This window comes from Saccopteryx bilineata, chromosome X (genome assembly GCF_036850765.1).
Source record: "Saccopteryx bilineata isolate mSacBil1 chromosome X, mSacBil1_pri_phased_curated, whole genome shotgun sequence".
Lineage (NCBI taxonomy): Eukaryota > Metazoa > Chordata > Mammalia > Chiroptera > Emballonuridae > Saccopteryx > Saccopteryx bilineata.
This window is the reverse complement of record NC_089502.1, coordinates 112,899,681-112,923,438: the sequence shown is the minus strand read 5'-3', so window position 1 is coordinate 112,923,438 and position 23,758 is coordinate 112,899,681. Positions and strand designations below refer to the sequence as shown.

General features: G+C 35.9%; 1 protein-coding gene across 6 annotated transcripts in view; it reads left to right on the top strand.

The window, feature by feature from the left end:
- SYTL5 (synaptotagmin like 5) overlaps positions 1-23,758 on the top strand; it is a 130,871-nt gene that overhangs the window by 24,008 nt on the left and 83,105 nt on the right. For all 6 annotated transcript variants that reach the window (XM_066249762.1, XM_066249761.1, XM_066249764.1 and 3 more), the window contains one exon: positions 16,651-16,860. In XM_066249762.1, coding sequence (XP_066105859.1) covers positions 16,651-16,860 — 210 coding nt within the window. The remainder of the gene's footprint in view (positions 1-16,650; positions 16,861-23,758) is intronic.

Here is a 23,758-nt window from a genome sequence, read left to right as displayed (position 1 = left end):
ACTTGCATTCCTCTGGCAACTATTATGGGTTTGGAGATAGATATGAGACCAAAGATGTCTCATTCAGACATATGTCTCAAATTTACAGAAAGTTCTATAGCCTGGTAGACATGTTGAATAAAACAGTTATCTCAGTTGCTTTAAGTGTGAAAGCCAGCACAAAGATGAATCTGAGCCTAATGAAGGGCAGAGAATTGTTATCAGCATCCTGATATACTAGAATCATTCACAATTCTGAACTTATTTTTTAATGAAGTTTATTGGGGTGACATTGATTAATGGGATCATAGAGCTTTCAAGAGTACATTTCTATGATTCATGACCTGAATATTACATTGTATGCCTATCACCCAAAGTCAAACCATCTTCTCTCATCATGCATTTGACCCCTTTCAGCCTTTACTATCCCCACATCCCTTTCCTCTGGGAACCACCATTCTGTTGTCCGTGTCTATGAGTTTTTGTTTGTTTGTTTTTCTTATTTGTTCATTTGTTGCTATCAGGTTTATATCCAAAAGACCTAAATATAAGATCTGAAACAATAAATTACATAAAGAAAACATAGGCAGTAAACTTCTGGACCTTGGTCATAGAGAATATTTTATAGATTTGACCTCAATAGCAGGAGAAGTAAAGACATAAATGAATGGGACTATACCAAACTTAAAAGTTTCTGCACAAAAGAAACCACAACAAAATAAAAAAGCAACCAACCAAATAGAAGATGATATTTGAAAACAATAACTTTGACAAGGGGTTAATATCCAAAATATGTAAAGAACTCATACAACTCAACTCCAAACAAACAAACAGTCTAATTAAAAAATGGTCAGAGGAACTGAACAGACACTTCTAGCAAGAAGACATACAAATAGCCAATAGATATATGAAAAGATACTCAACTTCACTAGTTACTAGGGAAATGCAAATCAAAACTACAATGAGATACCACTTCCAACTGTTAGATTGGCTTTTATCAGGACAGTTAATAACAAGTGTTGGAGAAAAAGGAACCCTCATTCACTGCTGGTGGAATGTAAATTGATACAGCCACTATGGGAAAAAATATGGTGGTTTGGTTCCTCAAAAATTAAGAATAGAGTTACCATATGACCCAGCAATCCCTCTTCTGGATATCTACCCAGAAAACTAGAAAATATTTATTTGCAAAGATATATGCACCCCATGTTCATTGTAGCATTATTCACAGTGGCTAAGACATGGCGACAACAAAAGTGTCCTTCAATAAAGGATTAGATAAAAAATGATGTGGTACATATATACAATGGAATCCTACTCAGTCATAAGAAATGATGATATATTACCATTTACGACAACATGGAGGGACCTTGAGAACATCATGTTAAGTGAAATAAGTTTGACTTCTTTTTAAGCAACATATTTCTGTTTTACTTATAGTGGTTTCAATCAGATTTTCTATTACATACATCTTATAGTTCCAGAACTCAGAAATAATCAACATTTGTTGAGTACCTTCCACAGGCTAAGTGCTATGTATTTGTTGTTGAAATAGTTAGTCAGAGGTACGATCTAATGCTTATTGAGAACATAAACATAAAGAGGTTTGCAGTCATAGATCAGGCTTTGTCCATGTTATATATCAAGGGTCAGCAAACTTTTTCTGTGAAGGGCTAGAAAGTAAATATTTTAGGCTCTAACAGGCATATATTCTCTATTATGATTAATTCACTCTGCCATTGTAGAATGAAAACAGAAATAAACCATGTAAACAAATGGGTATGGCTCGAGTTCCAATAAAACTTTATTTACAAAAACACAGTGGGCTAGATTTAAACCAAGGGCTGTAGTTTGCTGACTGTTGGTGTTGAAAACACTGCCTTTGTCATTTCTAGCCTTGGGAATAACCATGTACACCTGAAAACTTGATAAGCTGTCTCCAGAAGAAGCAGAACATTTATAGTTCAAGAGATAAGATGGAGTTGGCCTAGAAATCAGCAGCTATCAGAGATGGTTTCTGTCTGGGAGGTTAGATGCTTCCACAGGGTCCTGCCATTACCTGAAGATTATTATGTGTCACAAAATCTGTAGTGGCTCATGTGCTGAAACAGCTTAAATGTGTGTTTTTAAAATTATTTTTATTTATTAATTTTAGAGAAAGAAGAAGGGAGAGAAAGAGAGACAGACAGACAGACAGACAGACATTGACCTGTTCCTGTATGTGCCCTGACTCAGGATTGAACCTGCAACCTCTGCACTTTGAAATGATGTTCTAACCAACAGAGCTATTCTGCCAGGGCTTAAACGTGTTTCATTACGTCTATAGAAAAACAGCAAAATTAATCTGGAGGAATAAAAATTACCAAGAAATAGCATAAGGCTCTGCAAAATTGCAAGTGGCGAATTACAAATTAACATTCCCAATGATTGAAGAACTATTAATAAAGTATCCCCATTTATAGATTGGGAAACTGAAGTGCACAGTTAAGCAACTTGTCGAGGGTTACACAGCTAATAAGTTTTAGAATTGTGATTTGTATATCCACAGCCTGGCTCCAGAGTTCACACTCCACACTTAGGTTACTTATAACTTCTGAGTGACATATCTGACTGTTGGGCAGATAAAATATATTATGCTCACTTTGTTAAAGATGGCACTGCCCACGTGGAAGCCCGTTGCCCAGGTAATGATATTAGTTGCCCTTCTTGCTTGGGATATGCAAGAGCATTGCTCTTGTCCAATAATGTGTGTTGGGGGAGGGCTTTCGCGCCAAAAGGTTTTAAAAGGAAGAGAGATCACTTTGTTCTGGGAGAAGAGGGATTACATTCTAGGAGGAGCCCATGCGGTAGGAGAGCAGAGTAAGGCCACATGGAGGAGAGGAGAGGCAACCAAGATGGTGGAGTGCTGAGGGAGAAGCCAGTTTGTGCAGAGTTTGTGCAGAGAGAAGGAGATGGGGAACAGAGGTGAATAAGGCTGGTGAGCTAGAAACTTTTGATTCTAGGAAACTTGGATAAGTCAGTAGCTTTGTGAGCCCTGAAGGAGTGGGTTTTGGAGCCCGGTGTGTGTTTTTACTTGCCCACGGGTGCAAGCTAGGATTAAAGGTAATGGCTCACCAGTTTTTGGCTCCATTGTTCATTACCGACTGTCTGAATCTAATGTGAACCTGCATGGGCCTGGCGGCTGTGATGGTGGCCGTGGCTACTGGCTTTACACTGACCTATTGAGGGTGGGGCAGAAACAAGAGATGGTAAACCATCCAATATCTACCTCAAACCAAAGAATGTATTAGTATTATTCTGTTTCCAAATGTATCTTCATTTAATTTCCATGTCATCCTTAAGGTATATACTAAATACTAAAATTTATTATAACTGTGGCAAAAGAAACTTAAATTAAATATTTTGTCAGTTGGTGAATATCAGAGCAGAAGTTCTTTTAATCCATATTGCTTCCCTTTTCTCTATGCTTATGCAATAACTACTTATTCAGACCCTGTTGAAAGGCCACCCACAGCCTTAGTAATAGCTGTCAGAGAACTAGAGCAAAACTGAAAACATTTCTTTAGCCTGGTATTTACTGATCGTTCTGACCTATAAACTATAAAATTAGCTAAAGTTACTATGACCTTTATTGAAGCATTGCTCTTGTCCAATAAAAGCCGACAAAAGTTCCTTATGCTGTTCTAAGCTTCATTCAGAAAACCAAAGCGTGTGTTATCTTTTGTTCCACACAGCAGGCTCAGCTGAGATGTGCCTGAAGCAAACTAGAACTTAGTATCACCAAGACACTGCAGATCTCAGCCTGGAAACTGCCATTCACCTTGTGGCTTTGTTTTTATGTGGTTAATTGCATCATTTTAGAACAGGAGGAGGGAGAAACAGAAGGGAAAACTTTATTCAAATTGCCTATTTGGAATCCTGCTGATAAGATAAATATTTGGTTCAAATGGATTTGAGGTGATTGCAAGAATTATACATTTGGCCGGCTGGGAAGTTAGTGAGACCAGTAAGTTCCAAACAATAAATACCCTCTTAATACTCTATAAATGTTTGATCTGTGGGCTGTTTGTTTTTCCAAATCTTATCACTACCACTAAGAACAAAATTAGTTTGACCTCCTCAAAAGGCTAAAGGCTCACTGTCCCCTTAAAAACACAGGCAGAACTATTACAGTGGACTTCTGGTTTGGTAAACAATTATTTTTAATCCCTATAAAATTGCCACAAAGCTTCTTAGTGGATTAACAGAAACACCCTGTATAAACACACTGGCTCCTTAATAGAACCTAAACTCATAATGAGTCACAGAGAAATAAGAAAAAAAAAACCTCTTGCTCTGCTTTATTTATTTATTTATTTATTTATTTATTTATTTATTTATTTTTAGATTTTTTTTTTTTTTTTTTTTTTTTTATTTTTCTGAAGCTGGAAACGGGGACAGTCAGACAGACTCCCGCATGCGCCCGACCGGGATCCACCTGGCACGCCCACCAGGGGCAACGCTCTGCCCACCAGGGGGCGATGCTCTGCCCCTCGGAGGGTCGCTGTGCCCCTCCGGGGCATCGCTGTGCCGCGACCAGAGCCACTCCAGCGCCTGGGGCAGAGGCCAAGGAGCCATCTCCAGCGCCCGGGCCATCCTTGCTCCAATGGAGCCTCGGCTGCGGGAGGGGAATAGAGAGACAGAGAGGAAGGGGGGGGCGGGGGTGGAGAAGCAAATAGGAGCTTCTCCTATGTGCCCTGGCCGGGAATCGAACCCTGGTCCCCCACACGCCAGGCCGATGCTCTACCGCTGAGCCAGCCGGCCAGGGCCTCTCTTGCTCTGCTTTAAATCAATTTGAAACCTTAGGGGTTCTCCCACCAACAACCTTACTAATTTCAATATATATACACACATTGGAAAAACTAACTTAAATTTTGATCCTACTGCATTTTCCTCTAATTCATTCTTCCTTGTAGGACTAACTCACCACAAACAAAAGGCCACAAATACCTGATATTTGGGGACACATCAAACACTGGATTGTCCAAATAAATAAACTTATACTTGTCAGACCTTATATTTTTGTTTGTTTGAAATAATATGATCATCATAATCATAAGTAAATTTGTCAATTATGCTAACAAACCAAATCTATCTCTTTAATTCTTCCCCAGATTCCCCCTTCCCTGTGTACCATCTCTAGCCAGAATGGCTATAGAGAACATGCCCCTATACAACAGAACATGCCCCTATACATAGGAAACTACCATTTCCTTTTGTTGTAAATTGAAGAAACATAGTAAGCACCCACAAGCCAGAATGAGTGTGGGGCAAGATGTTGGGACTGAGAGGGTGAGTGATGAAGAATCAGCACTCCCCTGAGTTAGGTCAGTTCATTAGAGAAGATTTAATTAAGCAAATACCAACTATATTCTTGGGGAAATAGGCATTTTATTTCTAGGGAAATATAAGTGAAAACCTCACTAACAAAAATACCACCTTTAACGTTTTAGATTTCAGGCATAGGGCCATTTTATATCAATAATTTATATGACTTTCCTAAATTAATAGGATTTAGGGTTTAATTGATTTAAATCTGTAATAAGATTAGGTTAACATGCATTTAATAATTTTATAATCATTATTTCATTGCAGAATAATTGAGCATAACTGGTAAGCACTTTATGCAATTGTCTAAAATTAAAACTTATACAGCAAAAGATTTTTAAAATGTTTTTAATCTCAGTAATGTGCTAAGATCTATAAAAGGCATCACTGTGTAAAATATTTTTATGTCATAAATGCTTAATTAAATTAAAGAAATATTAAGTATCTTTATATATTTTTATTATAAAACAAATATGTTTATTATAGAATATTAGAAAATACAATAATATGAACTTTAAAAACGTAGAGATAGTTTCTATTTTTGTTTAATTTCTTTTCTGTTACTTTTCTGTGATTATATATAACTTTCACATAATTGGAATCATATTATTTATGTAATTTTCTATCTTGCTTAACCTTACTTGAACATTTTAGATGTTATTAAAAATTTTTAGATGCATTATTTTTATTGGCTGAATAAGATTTCATAACATGGATGTACAATATTTTGTTTAAGTATTTGTCCTAATTATCATGAACATCTTTATTTTTGAATCTTCTTTCTTAATTTTTATACTATGATCCATAGTTTGATTTGTTCCCTTTAAATTGAAAAAATTGTTTTCCATAAATTGAAAAATTTTATGTCAATTTCTTCTTCACTAAACTATTATATTAAACCACTGTCAACTTCAAAATTATTTTTATAAATTATTAGTAATTTGAAAATGTGGTGCTATATGTTAATTTATGTCTATGTGGTCATTAGTATTTTTACATAATTTTGCTAACCATTTTTATTTTCTTTTTTGTGAACTTTTCACATTGTTTGTTCATTATTATTGGGTATTAGTGTTGTTTCATTATTGATTTGTATGCATTCTTTTGTCATATATTTGGGAAATATATTTCTAGGATTTAACAAAAAATCATTGAGTCCTTATATGCAAGATATAGGAAATGAAGATGTTTTCATTTCCAATTTAACAGAAACAAAATTGTATTTTATTGGATTGTGCAAAGTCTCCACTTTCTAATTGGCTCAAATCAAATAGATATATTCTTTGTGTAAAATAGAAATAATTTACATCTTTGACAGACTCTATATATAATTAGTATTTTATATCCAGGATTTGTACTCTTGTCTACTGCTGTAATAATATCCATAGTATTCATGGGATTAGAAACTATGGCAAGTTCATCTCTGAGTATCAGAGAATCAAAATAATAGTAGCTTAAGTAAGAGATCAGTTTCTTTTCTTACCTAGATGAAGTCATGGGAAAAACAACCCAAGGTTGGTAATGGTGGTTCCATGTTTATCAGAGAGGTCTTTGATCCTTCTAACTGGCTGATTGGCCATCTTCAACATGGGTTAACACCTGTTTAAAAAATATTATGATACATTAAAATGGTACATTAAAATTAAGTACTGATAACTGTTTTCCTGAGCATATAACTTCTTCCTTGCTGCATTTAAAATAATTTAGTTGACACAAATTCAATTTAGAGGCATGTTAGAAATAAAATTTATGTATTTATAAAACAAAACTAGTATGTGCCTATATTCAACAGCAGAAGTAGTTTTAAATAATTTTTCAAGGGCAATATGTTCTTATTAAATTATTGCTTTTAATGTACAAATGCCCAATTTCCTCTTATCAAGTCACTTCTATCCTTGCATTGTCATAGCAATAATATTTAAAAACCCATTATTTTATTCTTGTTCTTAAAAAAGAAATAGTTTTCTTACTTCTTGCTTTACTGATTCTTTCTTTGTCCTTTTTTTTTTCCTAATTTACCATCTTGATAACAGGACTTGCTGCAATTTTTAGCAGTCAAGAAATCCTGTGGGTTTCAGATGAATAAAATATATCCTTGTTCCTTGTTGGGCCAGGTGAGGCGATAGTTATTTCAAGGTATTTCCAGGAGGAAGACTTGGTTTGCTAATTATATATAACATCAATCTCTGCTATTTTTAAAGATAATGAACATATCTTGAAGATATTGTGGGTTCAGTTCCAGGCCACTTCAATAAAGTGAGTTGTGATCTTTTTGCTGGTGGAGTGCCCTGCTTTCAATTTGTATAAAAAACCACAACATCTGTGAAGCACAGTAAAGCGAAACCTAATAAAACAAGGTGTGCCTGTAGAGTAAATAAACAATTGCCTGTCTGTTCACATGGCTTTGTGAGATGACCTGGCATATTCCTATGAGCCAAATGTTTTACTACCAGGAAATGCTTGGTGTCATTTGCAGACGTGAAGATTTCACAATGCTCCTTTTCTTGGAGACAATTTCAAAACATGTGAATCTGACACAATTCACAAGATTTTTTTTTAAAACAAGTGTTCTTTCATTCTTGCACATTACTACTTTCTATTAAGTAAATTTCTATCTAGGCAAAACTTTCTTTGAATCTCAAATGATCTTGATTCTTTTTAATAGCCTTGGATTTGAAAACTAATCCAAAACTTTATAAAATTTATTAGGACGAGAGTGATGTGTTTGTTGAAGAACAACTTCATTGGGGAGTCTTTGCTCTGAGAGACTGTGATAAGAGACCCCTTGGGCAGTTGCCATTTGATGAGAGTAACAGGGCAGGCAGAAGAAACTCTGCTTGTTTCCTGAGGCATAACTTTGTGCTCAGCATTGCTTTTGTACAACTAGGAAAGGAACAGGAGTTGCTAATAATAGAACTATTTTGCTCTTTCTGAGCAAAAATATTTTAATAGATTGAGGAGAACCAAGGAGAGGAGCCTGTTGTGGGTAGTAAAGAGTACAGGTTTTGGAGTGTAAAATTCTGGATCTGAATCCCAGCTGTACCACTTGATAATCTTGTGAACCACAGCAAATTTTCATCATGAGACTGCATTATTTATCTATGAAATAGTAATAATAATGTCTTTAACATGGGTTAATGTCAAATGGCATGACGTAAAACAGGGTGCCTGTAATTATGTTGGCTAAGTGTTGTAATGGTTAGGTTTTAATAATAAATTCTATACACAGAAGCTACAATCAAAATGAGAAAAATATTATATTCAGAATATAGAAAGGAGGCCTGGCCACCCCTGGATTTCCCTTAGACAAATATAAAATAGCCTCAATGTTAATGGAATTGCCTCTGGAGTGAACAAAAGTCGAGAGTGCTAGGATGTATGCAGCTGTTGACATCAGGCTGCTGTGATATTATTCTGTCTGCTTACATTTTTTAAAGTAATTGTTGTCTCATTGTTTCTGGATTGACAGTATTTTTCATCAGTCATTGTGGCTTTGCTCTCTTTAAGGAATATGAAAGTAGCGCTAGACAAGTATTTACCTTGCAGGCATTGCAAAAGAGGCTGAAGCAGAACCTAATGGAACATCTCTGCAAGTGGACAATAATAAAAAGAGCTAATATTACTGAATTCTTACTTTACTCATTGGGAAATAGGCTTAGCTGTGGGTGACAGAGACACATTATAATAATGGCTTAAACAAGACAAAAATAATTTGCTCCCTAATAATGGAAAAGTCTTGGTTAGTGGGCAGATTTGTGATATTGTTATGGAGGCCCCATTATAACATAGGTCTGGGTGCCTTTTCTTCAGGTGCTCAACCATCTGGAGAGTTTAGCTCTTGATCTAGGATGGCTTACTCCAATATTTTTATCCCAGCCTCTGGGAGGGAAGAAGGCCTCAAGGGAAAAGGACCCATTTCCCATTAAGAACATGACCTAGAGTTTGCCTAATCGTTTCTGATCATATCACACTGGCCAACATTTAGTCTCAGGACAAAAATCCTACTGTAAGGACACTGGGAAATACAGTTTTTACTCTGACTGGTCATGAACCTAGTTAGACATTTCACTAATAGAAAAGAAGAGAACATATACTGGAAGACACATATCAGAATTATCTAGTCCACAATTACTATGTGTCAAGCTGTGCTTAACACTTTACTTAATACAAGCCTATGAAGTTGTAGTTATTAAGATTTTTCTTTAATATAGGGAGTATTTTGAGACAGACAGGTTAGGTCTTTTTAAGTCCTGAGACACAGATAAGGTAAATAATTTTCTTAAAGTCTCAAAGGAAATAGGTGGTAAGGCCAGAATTTGAACCCATGCCATTCGATTTTAGAGCCTATGATCTTGGCCACGAATATATAGTCCTCACTTGCTCCTTCTCTCTTTTGAGCCTTGATGTACTCTTCTAGATGAGACTGGGGATTGTTTAAAAACATTAAGAAATCAAAGATGCTTTCTGAATTGTTATCTGTGGCTTTCTCTTTTAGGCAACTAATTGCTTTCATTCTAAAATTTCTATCATATTTGATGCAAGATAGTTTTCAGGACAGTTGGAACTAGACAAGGCAATGCCACACAATTGTGACAGGAATTTTAATGAAAGCAATTCCTGATTTGAAAGAAATGTGTCCATGCAAAGATAAAACAATCAGACTTTGTAATACATTAAACATTTTTGATGATGGAATAGAAAAATGAAGTCAATATATAATATAGAAATGAAAAAATATATTATTGAATTATAATTAGAATAGTACATTTTTAATATTTAAGATTTCAATTAAATGTAAGTCATTAATTCACAGGTTAATATGAATATATCTATGTAGCAACAAGGAAATGTAAAGAATAAGTGATATTTCAAAATGCAAGAGCATCCTGAGCTTATCTCAAATAATTGGTGTTAGCTAGAATTAAATGTCTTCAATAGCTTTTTTCTTTTTCTTTATATTCTTCAGTTTTTAACAGTTGATTTTGGGCCATATTTACCTCTAATATACTTTTTCATTCATTGCCTATACTCTTAGCTTCTCTTCGGACAAGAAAAAATCAGGGAAATAGTTAGATTTTTGATATTTTCAAGAATCAAAAAATTTTGCTTACCTAACACAGGTATGGAAAAGAGGTTAGAGAAGATGAAAAAAGTTCTGGAAATCTTTTTTTCCATTGATTTAAGAGAGAGAGAGATTGAGAGAGAGAGAGAGAGAGAGAGAGAGAGAGAGAGAGAGAGAAAGAGAGAGAGAGAAGCATTACTTCATTGTTTCACTTAGTTATGCACTCATTGATTGCTTCTTGTACGTGCCCTGACCAGGGGCCAAACCCATGACCTCTGACCTGCTAGGTTGAAGCTTTATCCACTGAACCACCTGGACAGGACCTGGAAATTCTTATCAAAAAAATTGAGAACATTCTGTAGTTTTCTCAGGCTTGCATTACTTTTTTGAAGTATGTTTGATCTCAGTTTAAGTCAGTTTTAATTTGACTTTATTGCAAGTGGATCCAGCATTGTAACTTTGTTGTCTTTTCATTCTCTTTTTAAAGTAATGGCTTCATATTGTGAAAGGTTTTATAATTTACAATTACTTGATCACCTCTAGCCCTCATAAAAACCCTCAGAGGAAGATAAGAAAGGAACTATTATTTTCATTTTAAAATTGTAGTAGCTGAGATCCAGAGAGGTTAAGTGGGATGCCCAGTGGTACCCAGCAAACAGCATGGCTGCGTTTCCTTCCCTCCCTTCTTCTCTCTTTCTCCCCTGTCCCTTGCTAGCTTTTACTTATACTTTCTTTTATTCATTCAGTTAAATGCTATCTATAATATTTCAGCCAGTCTTTATGTGATATAAAATATGAATCTGTACAAAACAGATATAGTCTTGCCCTTATGGAGGTTTTACAGAGGAATTGGTGAGACAGTTAAACCAGTTAAAAACTGTCGAATAAAGGTATAATTAAAACTTATGGTTATGTGCCATGAAGAAAAAGAACACAGTTTTGTGAGTGAGAATAAGATGGGAATCTGCTGTACATTTGGTGGCAAGAGAAAACCTCACTGGGGAAGCAGCAGTCAAGTTGAAGTAAAAAGACATGGGAGCCAGCCAGATGAAGGAATAGCCTGTATGTATATCAGTCAGGATAAGCTAAATGATGCTGCAATAACAGCCTCACATTCTTAGTGGTTTAAAACAATGAACGTTTACTTCTCTCTCATGCCACTGTCCATAACAAGATAGCTGAGGTCTCTTATTTCATGGCATCTTCAGACTAGGACACTGATGTACAGAACAGACACTATTTGGGACATTGACATGTAAGAAGGAGGGTATGTGAAAAACCAAGCACTTACTTTTCACAACTTTTACCTAGAATCCCATGCCACACTTCACAGATCAATGCTAGTACATAACCACATCTAATGTCAATCACAAGAACACATCTAGTGTCAGTGTCAAGAGGGTTGGGATTTGCAGTTTCCTAAATTCCCTTGCAGCTAGTGGCAGTGATGTGACACTGTCTGGTCAAGAAAACCTTAGGGGAAGTCTGATGGGAGCACTTCCAGTCAATTTTTGCTTTTATATTAAAAGACAGATTCAAGTGTTACCTCTTCCTCCTTCATGCCTTAAAAGTGGATGCTATGCTGGAGCTGCCTGGACATTTTGATTATGAATTATAAATCACAGTTTCAAAACAGGAGACCGTCATGTTGAAAGGAATGCTTAATTACCTGATTTTGCAGCAGAGCTAATGCAAGCAACCGCTCATTCTGAATTTCTTGTTATATGGGGGATGGAGGAAATGAAACCAATTTTTTAAAGCTTGTTACTTGAATATAAAAGCATTCCTAGCTTATGTTCTTCTGTGTATGAGGGAGATGAACATCCCAGAAACTCACTGTCCTCAGATAGTTCTTTATTTTTTGTGACAGAGATGGAGAGAAACAGAGAGAGGGACAGATAGGGACAGACAGGAAGGGAGAGAGATGAGAAGCATCAATTATTTGTTGCGGCACCTTAGTTGTTCATTAATTGCTTTCTTATATGTGCCTTGACCAGGGGGCTACAGCAGAGTGAGTGACCCCTTGTTTAAATAACTGACCTTGGGGTCAAGCTGGTGAGCTTTTCTCAAACCAGATGAGCCTGCGCTCAAGCTGGCGACCTCGGAGTTTTGAACCTGGGTCCTCCGCGTCCCAGTTTGATGCTCTATCCACTGCGCCACCGCCTGGTCAGGCCATCAGATAGCTCTTAAGACTGGGCCAGCAATGCAGGAACCAAATGAAGTCCATGTTGCTTTTTTTTTTTTTTTAGAAAGTTAAATTTAATAGAGTGACATTGATCAATAAGAATATATATTACATAGGTTTCAGGTAAACATTTTTATAACATTTGAACTGTTCATTATGTTGTATACCCATCACCCCAAATCAAATCATTTTCCATCACCTTATATTTGTCCCTCTTTACACCCTTCCTCCCACTCCCACTTTCCTTTGTAAGTGTTGGCCAGTAAAGCAGAGGAAAGTGACATCTCCCATCCTATTGCTCTCTTCTAACTCCCTATGCCTTCCTTTTCTCCTTGGTTCTAATTTTCCAATTGCACACTTTCTTTTTCTGGTTGCAATTGACCTTTTTTTTTATCTTCTTGAGTGTCTGGAAATGGCTGTGTTTAAGTCATGTGAATTGTCCTAGATATAATTGAATTAAGTCAATTTCTAAGAAATATTTCAGAAATCAGTAAACTGCTTAATATTTTGTACCAGCCTATGGAATTTTTTCCACATGTCTTAGAGATAGTTTTCAGAATATGTGGCACAATTAGCACCAGTTGCCTTAGTAATTCCCCAGCCAGTATGCTTGGACCTTTAAGTTATTGCTTCCCTGTGGCCTGATTTTACAGAGCCCAAGTCTTTTCAGACTCTAGAACTGTGAACTAGGTGAACCCTGAGTACAAAATAAAGTCGTGTCACTAGAGCACAAAGAAAGATGGAATATATATGTTTCATCTTTATGACCATAAATTCTTCAAGTTGTCTCACTCTAAGTTGTTAAACTTCAGGCACTTGATTATATAATTTTTCCAGAAGATAATTTACTTCTGGCATACCCCATTTTTTAGTTTAATGTCCTTCTCCTCCCTCTTTCCAACCAACCTACTCAGAAAGTACTGCTGCCTTTGTTCTATTCATTTTGATTCTTTTGTTTATTTATCATTGTTGCACAAATTGTTATAGATTTTGAATAAGCAATGTTTTATTTCTCCTGTGTCCTGAGGTCTTTAAATGTCTGCTGTGCGTCTCCTAGTAATGTAATTGTTGTCTTAAAATGCCAATGCATTCTGTTCTTTTAAAGCTTGTAGCTTTTACAAGTTTCCAAAGTAAATTGTGTAAAGCTTTTATTACACTTAATTTCATAAGCCAGTTGCTCATGGGAAAAAACGAACATAAGGGCACTTTGTAAGCTCTAAATCAGGGATTAAGAAACCATGTGTTGTAGGTTGTTGTCATTTGTGTTTAGATAGGCAGAAGAGTGAGGACTTTAGAGTGGTCTGTATGGTTGCTTGTTGCAACATGAAATATCTTGCATCACTTGTCCTTTTCTTGTAAAGAATAATGAAAATCCCTACTAGATGTTCTGTTTGACTTATTTTTGTCTCTGAATATCAGAATGCCTACTACACAATAAGTACTGAATGAAAGCTCATTGGATTTATCCAATCAAAGGATTTGGAGACAAAGGTTTTAGAACCTTGTTCTTCAATTTTATTATTCCCATTTATGACTCTCTCATTAGGCTAGGAATTAAAATACTTGGTTTCTGGTTTTATTTACATTGCTTGTAATCTTTAACATGTTACTCATAATACCTCACAAGTTAGTTTAAAGGCCCCAAAGAGATAATAAATAGTTTTAAGCACTTAAGTACCTTATAATTTAGGACAGAATTGGGTCTTAAACAGTATATACAAGATACTAAAGTCATTATTTCTGACTTGAGAATGTTAGTCTCATTGGGTATAACAAAGTACAGCTTCACAAATGTAAATGGAGATGGTATGAGATGTATGGGATGGCTCTTGAATTTTTTTTTTCTGGAACATATAAATGTTATTATAGAAGAAAAGATTGGATATGGGTAGCATAAAAGAATGGCTAATTTGTGATGCATTTAAGTGGAATGAACCTGTCACCTAAATTAATGTTTTCCAAATTTGGCAATATATAAAATAAGTAAGCTTTTAAAAATATCACTCAACACCAGGAAAGTAAACAATCCAATTAAAAATGGGTAAAAGAACTGAACAGACACTTCTCCAAAGAGGACATACAGATGGCCGATAGGTATACGAAAAAAATGTTCAACATCACTAATCATCAGAGAAATGCAAATTAAAACCACAATAAGATACCACCTGACACCTATCAGAATGGCGCTCATTACCAAATCAACACACAATAAGTGCTGGTGAGGGTGTGGAGAAAAGGGAACACTCCTGCACTGCTTGTGGGAATGCAGACTGGTGCAGCCACTGTGGAAAACAGTATGGCGTTTCCTCAAAAAATTAAAAATGGAGCTGCCTTTTGACCCAGCTATCCCAGGATTAGGAATATATCCTAAGAATACCAAATCACCGATTCAAAAAAAGATATGCACTCCCCATGTTTATTGCAGCATTGTTTACAATAGCCAAGATTTGGAAACAGCCCAAGTGTCTGTTGGTGGACTAGTGGATTAAAAAGATGTGGTACATATACACAATGGAATACTACGCAGCCATGAAAAAGAATATCTTACCTTTTGTGTTGGCATGAATGGACCTGGAGACTATTATGCTAAGTGAAATAAGCCAGTCAGAAAAAGACAAATACCATATGATCTCACTTATATGTGGAATCTAAGGAACAAAGTGAACTGAGAAACAAAATAGAGGCAGAGTTGGGGTCACAGGGACCAGAGGGACAGCTGTCAGAGGGAAGGAGGATGAGGGTATGAGATTGAAGATGGTGAAGGGGTTAGTGAAATTATATACACATAACACAGAGATAAGGATAGCAGGACAGCAGGTCCCAGAGGGAAGGGGGGATGAGAGTTAAGGGGAGGGGGCAAAAGGTATGTGAATAGGGACATGGGGGAAGGTGGAGAGGGTGTTATATTCAGTGAGACACTTGAATCCATGTTAACACAATAAATTAAAATTTATAAATATAAATAAATAAAAAATAAGTAAAAATAAATAAAAATATCATTGCATAGGCCCCATCTCAAGCCAATTATACCAGAATGAGGATGGGGGAAAGACTCAGGAATCAGTAAAATTTTTAGAAATCTTCCCAGGTGATTCACACGCATAGCCAAATTTGAGAACAAATGTTCCAAAACTGTGCTTCTCAAATTTTAATCACATGGAGATGTTGTGAAATGCAGAATTTGATCTAGTAGATATGAAGTAGCACCTGAGATTCTGCATTCCTAACCAGCTCCCTGATGATGCTGACAGTCCCAGAACAAGAACCACACTTTTAATAGATATTTTCTAAAGCTATAATTACACATGTCAAATAGTAAAGGAAGGAACATAGAAATAGCATTTATTTAGTACCCAAGTACCAGGAATTGTGCTTGTAACTTTATATACATTATATCAATTAATCCTAAAAACAGAAAATAATATAATAAGAAAAATATTATTACTCCATTTTAGAAATGAGTCTCAGGGTGGGTGAGTAAATCATTTTCTAAAGTTGGACAGCTAATTCATGATAGAGCCTGGTTTCAAACATAGACAACATAGGAAAACCCATATCAATAGAAATTATTGGAAACCCTCAAATAGTAAGAAGAAGGATTTTAATCTGAATTGATAGGCAATGTCTTTGTAGCAAACACTTCATTGGATCATCTAAGGAAAGTTCCCAATTTTCCAAGTTTGATTTCACATTCTTGCCTCATGTAGTATATCTAGACAAGTAAAGAACATGGTATTGTGCATGCTTCTAGCCTTGGATTGTGGTCCAATGTTATGGTATCAAAGATCTCAGAGAAGTTAAAGTAGAATGTGAATAAATAAATGAATACTAATAGCAAAATAGTAGTGCTCAAGAAGGATGTCAAAATTCAAATGTAAAACAGAAACATGTTTTTAACTAGTGATGTCAAAAAATTGTCAATTCTGGTGGAATAAATTCAGTTTTCTGAAAGTATTTGGCTTTGACTATATGTCCTTCCAAATGAAAATATCCCTTAAATAAAGATAGCTCAGCTACTCTCTTGGTTTTTTTAAGTGATTTCTTTCTCTCTTTTCAGGAAGCTGAAAAATGAACTCTTAGAAGCAAAACGTAGAAGTGGGAAGACTCAACAAGAGAACAGCAGAATCTGTGTTCACTGTCAGAAAAACCTAGGCTTAATATTTGACCGGGGAGATCCATGCCAGGCTTGCTCGCTGAGAGTGTGCAGCGAGTGTCGAGTCTTGGGTCTTGATGGCAGCTGGAAGTGCACTGTCTGTGCCAAAGTCACGTGAGTTTCTTGATTTTGACTGGAAAGTAGCTTTGATGGCTGAAGGGATTGGAATGGGGAAAACTAGAAACAAAAAGAGTATTTAAAATTTATGGATAGAATGTGGGATTAAAAGTATAGCCCAACCACAGGCTCAGCAAGACCTTGGCAGGGCTCTGGTGTGCGTGTGTGTATGTATTGTGTTTGTGTGTGTATTTTGTGTGATTGTGTGTGTGTATGTGTGTGTGTGAGAGAGAGGGGGGGTGAAAGAGAGACAGATTAAGAGAGAACAGTATTTTTATTTTTTAACACTGTAACGTATAGTAAAATTAGCCTCACAGAACAAAGTCTCTTTCTGCACTTGAAAACCACCCAGGAACTTTCTCCTATTAAAGTCTCACTTGGCTGTACATGGCTTCTCAGACAACACACACTATCACCCTGAAACATCGAGACATTTAAGGTGACTGGCAAGAAAAATATGAAATATCTAGTCTGCTCTCTCCACATCAGCTGAGGGACAAAAATGGAGTAGCTCTTGACTTTCTTGCCTACCTCATTCTTGTGAAAGGGAAAAGAAAGAACTTTCTCATTCACCTCTGTGTTTAGCCTATTGGAGTACAGTGGTCATAGGTTTCACTATGCCAGCTTCGGTGCAAGTCAAGAATCATTGTTTTCTAAGTTCAGTTAAATTGCAATCTAAGCATGATGTGTCTCTACTACTCTTGGGGACTACCAAGCACCATCCTTTTAAGAAGTCTCCCCTTGGATTAACCAGTGTGTTTTTTCCCTTCCAAGATCCTTTCATCTCCTCTACTCTGGGAGGTACCTAATAATCTCATTTTATGCCAACTCCATGTTGATTTCTGTTTTCTATGGCTGAGGTGGCAGTGGTGGACTGTTGGAATCACTTCAGATTGGTTTGATTTGGTTTAATTTAGTTAAGTTTATCTTTTCCCCTCATTAATACATTCTTTCATAGAAGTGTTAAGAGTCTACTTTAGGAGAAAAGTGAATAGTTAGTAGTGAGAGTGAGTGACCTTCCATTTCCAACTTCTCTGAATAAGGGCTACTGTGTTCTATTGAGGATTTGTAGAGTCAGTGATTGCATTACCAGACCGATGTCATTTTTCCTCTACTTTTTCATAAAAGTAATCCTGAATTGAACAATCATGCTATGTTTCAACACTGTATTGAGATAAGCAGTTCCAAAGAAATGAACCATGTAAATTATGCTATTACTTTCTTTGGATACATTAATTTAGTTCAGTAATGATCTTTAATACTTTGTCCCACATAAGTAAATTCCTTTTAATATTTCCTTCCCCTCATTAGCAAACACCCTTTAACAAATCTGGGAGGACAAACACTATTGGAATTATTGACATACAGGTTGCAACATAGCTTTTGTTGATGTTTGTAATCTTTTTCTAAATTGAGTTTAGTCATCTGTGTTCATTTTCTAAACTGTGTTTAATCATCTTCAAATCAAAGTGCACAAATAATGCTACATATCTTCTTATTTTCCCCATGAAATCAAATTATTTACTTTGGATATTTATATATCTGTACAGAAAGAGTATTAATAATGCACTTTGCTTTCTACTTAAAAGTAACATTATACATCTGTGACTCAATTAAGTAATGCAAAAATCACTGTTTTAGACTCTGGGCAATCCTTAGAAAGTTTCTCAGTGAGAAGTAATAAGTTTCTCCAATTCTAATTCCTTTAATTTAGCATTTTAGAGTGGAATATAAAAGCTCTTACTATGAAATAGTCAAATAATAAATCACACACACAAAAATAACTAAACGGACATATTTTCCTCAATTTTAGTCTTGTTTCCATACAATTTTCCAGGAACATTTGTCCCTTTCAGTTCTTAATAACCACCAGAAGACAACAAATCAAATTAACAAGAAGCAAAGAAGTAGAAATAGAAAACTCTGGAAAGAGAGTAGCATTCTTTTTTTGTTGTCGTTGTTTTGTTTTGTTTTGTTTTACTAGAGTTAACTCACACAGAAGGGCATCAGTAACAAGTGAACAACATTTTCTCAATTTCAGCATTACTGATATTTTGGGCAATATGATTCTTTGCTGGGGAAGGAAGAACTGTCCTATGTACTGTAATATATTCAGCAGCAACCCTGGCCTCTACCCAGTAGATGCCTACAGTACCCACCCCTTTCCAATTGTGACAATGAAAAATCCCTCCAGACAGATTCCCTGAGGAGCAAAAGTCACCCTTTTTTGAGAAGCACTGCTACACAGCATGGTGAATTATCATAATTTCTGTGCCATTATCACTCAACTGAATAAATAAAACATTTTTAACACCCCAGAAACCTTTTTCATTCCTCCTCCCAATCAATACTCCCTTTTTATTCCCCAACTATAATTACTATTCTTCTAACACTATAGATTAGCTTTGACTCTTTTTTCCATTATTTTTTATTAATTTTAATGGGGTGACATTGATAAATCAGGGTACATATGTTCAGAGAGAACATCTCCAGGTTATTTTGACATTTGATTATGCTGCATTCCCATCACCCAAAGTCAAATTGTCTTCCGTCACCTTCTAATTGGTTTTGTTTGTACCTCTCCCATCCCCAAAACCCCTCCCTCTTCCCCTCCACCCCGTAATCACCACACACACTTGGGCTCCTTTATTTGCGATGGGATTATATTCAAATAAACCTATTGGAAGTTGAAAATACTATAAGTTGAAAATGCATTTAATACACCCAACCTACTGAACATTATAGCTTATGTTATCCTACTTTAAATGTGCTCAGAACACTTACATTAGCCTACAGTTGGGTAAAATCACCTAACACAAAGCATATTTTATTATAATTTAATATATTGTGTAATTTATTATATATATCTTTTTTCAATATTATAAAATGGGAAAAGTTTAAGTTAAAACATTATAAATCAAGGACTGTCAGTACTTTATATAAATTGAATTATAGAGTGTGTATTTGTCCATAACTTATTTTAGGTGACATTGCATTTATGAGACTAATCAATTTTTGCTGCATATAGCAGTCTATTCATTTTCAAAGTTTTATGTTATTACATTTCATGAATATATAAGGATTTATATGCCAGTCTAGCATTGATGGATATTGGGGTATTTTCAGTTTTCACCTCTTACATATAATGTTGTAAATATTCTTGTGTGTGTCTCTTGGTGCACATGTGTATGTGCTTTTATTGGATGTATACATAGGGGTAAAATTCCTTGGTCATAGAATATGTTCTGTTTCAGTAGATGATGCGAAATAGTTTTCTAAAGTGGTTGTGCCTATTACCTTCTCATTAGCAATGCCTTAGAGTCACAGTTATTTTACATTTTTACCATCACTGACTGTGTTTCCTAATTTTGCTGAATGTGAAGTAGATTTAATTTGCATTTTCTTTATTACTAATGAAAATGAGAATTTTTTATAGTTTATTGACCATCCTTTTTTGTTGAGAGCTAGTTCAAGTCTCTTGTCTATTTTTTCATTTGTCTTTCTGCATTTTGCTGACAGATTGGAAGGAATTATTCATATATTCTGCATACAAGCTATTATTTGTGTTACAAATACCTTCTTCCACCATTTGACTTGCCTTTTCATGTGCCTAATTGTACCATTTGATGAGCAGAACTCTCTAATTTTCAGTAACTCAATTTATTCATCTGTTCCTATATGATTAGTGGGATTTATTCTGTATCTTAATACAGAAAACTTTCCCTGACTTCCACATCATGAAAATATTTTTCTGTGTGATTTCTGTAACTGTTATCATTTTAGCTTTTATTTCTAGACTTATAGGTTACATGGTATTGATTTTTGTGTATGCTGTGAGTTAGGGATTAATTACACTGGGAAACAAAATTTTTGTTGCATCCACAAAAACACTTGTTCTTACCTAATTCGAATGTGCTAATCTCAAATCTGTCATTACTTTTTCTCTGTAAGCTACAGTTTTTTTTGCAATTCAAGATTTTAAGTTTTCATCTTATTGTAAAATTTTCAACATTTAGTTTAACATAATGAAGTAGAATGTCTTCTTGGGCATCATCTTCGTGAAAATATAATAATTTATATAATGCAGTAAATACACTAATATACTAAAAGATATCATTGAATCAGAATTTGTCTACAATTTCAAAATAGAACATATTAAAACACTTATTTTAATCATAAAATTTGTGCAAAACTTATTTAAATTCTATTCAGGCAAAAGTTTGTGTTTGTAGCTCTTGCATTTGTGTACTTGTTGAGGACAATCTTGTTTGATGCTCCAGAAGTAGTCTGCTCATCACTAACAGCTCCAAGATTTTCGGGAAACTTATCAACATGACTGTTCAGGAAGTGAATCTTAACGCTCATATTACATCCAATGTTGCGGAAAGCCAACAGCATCCTTTGAACCAGAAGTTCATAGTTTTCTGCTTTTTTGTTGCCAAGGAAGTTTTTTGTAACTGCCACAAAAGACTGCCATGCTGCTTTCTCCTCCTTATTCATCTTCCTGGCAAATTCTTCGTCACATATGAGGGTTCGAATTTGAGGTCCATTGAATACACCTGCTTTTATCTTCTTGAAAGACAAGGCAGGAAAAGCAGAAATAATATGTTGAAAGCATTCATTTTCTCTACTCAAAGCCTGAACAAACTGCTTCATTAAGCCAAGTTTGATGTAAAATGGGGGGGGGGGTGAATGATCCTGTCTCAATTAACTACAGGTTTATTCACAGTATTTTGCATCCCTACTTCCAGAGCTTCTTGTTTCGGCCACTCCTTCTATGTCCAGTGTTTCTCCCGAGCTTGGCTGTCCCACAAACACAGAAAGCAAGGATACTTTGTGAAATTTCTCTATTGTCCTAGCAGGAAATTTACCATTTTAAGATCCACACAAATGATCCAGTTATGCTCCTCATACTTCAGAAAGTAGAAGACAATTTTTATGTCATTATAATCTTCTCGCAGATGAGTTGAATAACCAATTGGAACCGCTGCGTAAAAATTACCGTTGTGTAGGAGAACACATTTCAGACTCCGTTTGGATCTGTCAAGAAATAGCCGCCATTCTGTTGGACTGTAAGTGGTAACACCTAGCTGGCTGAGAAGACTACCGATATCATGACAGTAAACAAAGTGTTTGTCTTCAAAAGAAAAGTCCACAAAAATTTGTTCACGTTTCCTGAAATGAGATACTTTAGCTGACAGGTGAAGTATATTCTTTTCTAGAAGCCTGGAGGCTAATAACTCAGCTGCTTTCTTTGATAAGCCCAAATCTCTTACTACGTCATTCAATTCAAGTTGGCTAAACTGCTGAGGGGGCCCTGGCCGGTTGGCTCAGCGGTAGAGCGTCGGCCTAGCGTGCGGAGGACCCGGGTTCGATTCCCGGCCAGGGCACATAGGAGAAGCGCCCATTTGCTTCTCCACCCCTCCGCCGCGCTTTCCTCTCTGTCTCTCTCTTCCCCTCCCGCAGCCAAGGCTCCATTGGAGCAAAAATGGCCCGGGCGCTGGGGATGGCTCTGTGGCCTCTGCCTCAGGCGCTAGAGTGGCTCTGGTCGCAATATGGCGACGCCCAGGATGGGCAGAGCATCGCCCCCTGGGGGACAGAGCACCGCCCCTGGTGGGCCTGCCGGGTGGATCCCGGTCGGGCGCATGCGGGAGTCTGTCTGACTGTCTCTCCCTGTTTCCAGCTTCAGAAAAATGAAAAAATAAATAAATAAATAAATAAACTGCTGAGGGGTTAATGACTGCTTGGCATCAGAAGAAGACCCTTCAGATTCTACAACCATTTTCTCATGCATCTTATCCAAATACACTTGATCACCATGTTCACTTTCTTCATCCTTAGAAGAAATAAAACCATTGAAAACTGGAACTGGGAGTGTCTCAGAGTGTGGGATAGGTTGTATTGGTGAAGGAACATTAGGATATGTAATCATATGCTTTTTTTTCTTGCCGATGCCCTTTGTATGGATCAGACAGAAATAACAGTCACTGCTGTGGTCCTTAGGTTCACACCAAACCATGGGAATACCAAAAGGCATTCCTTTGCGTTTTCTTTTTGTCCAGTCATGAAGCATTTCCTCACAATTATGACACACAATATGAGGAGCCCAATTCTTGTCTTGATCGCCAAGGGGAACTTGAAAATAGACAATATATGCACATGTCACAAATGATGAAATATTGCACCTTTGACGTTGAAGTGTGTAACAGCCACATATATAATAGAAGGTGTCAGGACTATTCTTATATTTACACCTACTCGAAGAAGCCATGATTCAATCCTAAAACAAATTAAGAGGGTGTTTTTTATCAGATATTTATTTTTACATTTAAAAACAACTACAATTATGTAAAAGTGATGTTTAATTGCTTTGTGGTTATGTTCAATCTAAGAATCGTTGCCCTTTAACTGCAATTTAAAAACCACTCAATGCCATTAACTGTAAAAAAAAGAAATTAAAATTGCATAAAAACTAGAGCATGCAGCAAAAAACAAATTTTAGATTTGGAATCAGCAATGCAGAGATATATAGAAACAGTTCTAAATCCTCATGCAACAGAAAATGAAAAAAAAATTTGTTCCCCAGTGTTATTATATTTTAATATGGCTATCCATTTGACCTAGCAACATTAATTGAAAAGATCATTGTTTATTCACTGCTCTACAATGTAATCTTTAAAAATCAACTGTCATTCTGGCCACTCTATTATGTATGTAACGTTGTGCCAATGCCACATTATTTTAATTATGGTAGCTTTATAATAAAATTTTATATCCATTAGAAATGCCCTGGCTATTTTTGACCCTTGATATTGTCATATAAATTTTAAAACCACTTTAACCAATTCCTTGAAACAAACATTACTGGCATTTTTTTTATCAATTTTGCACTACA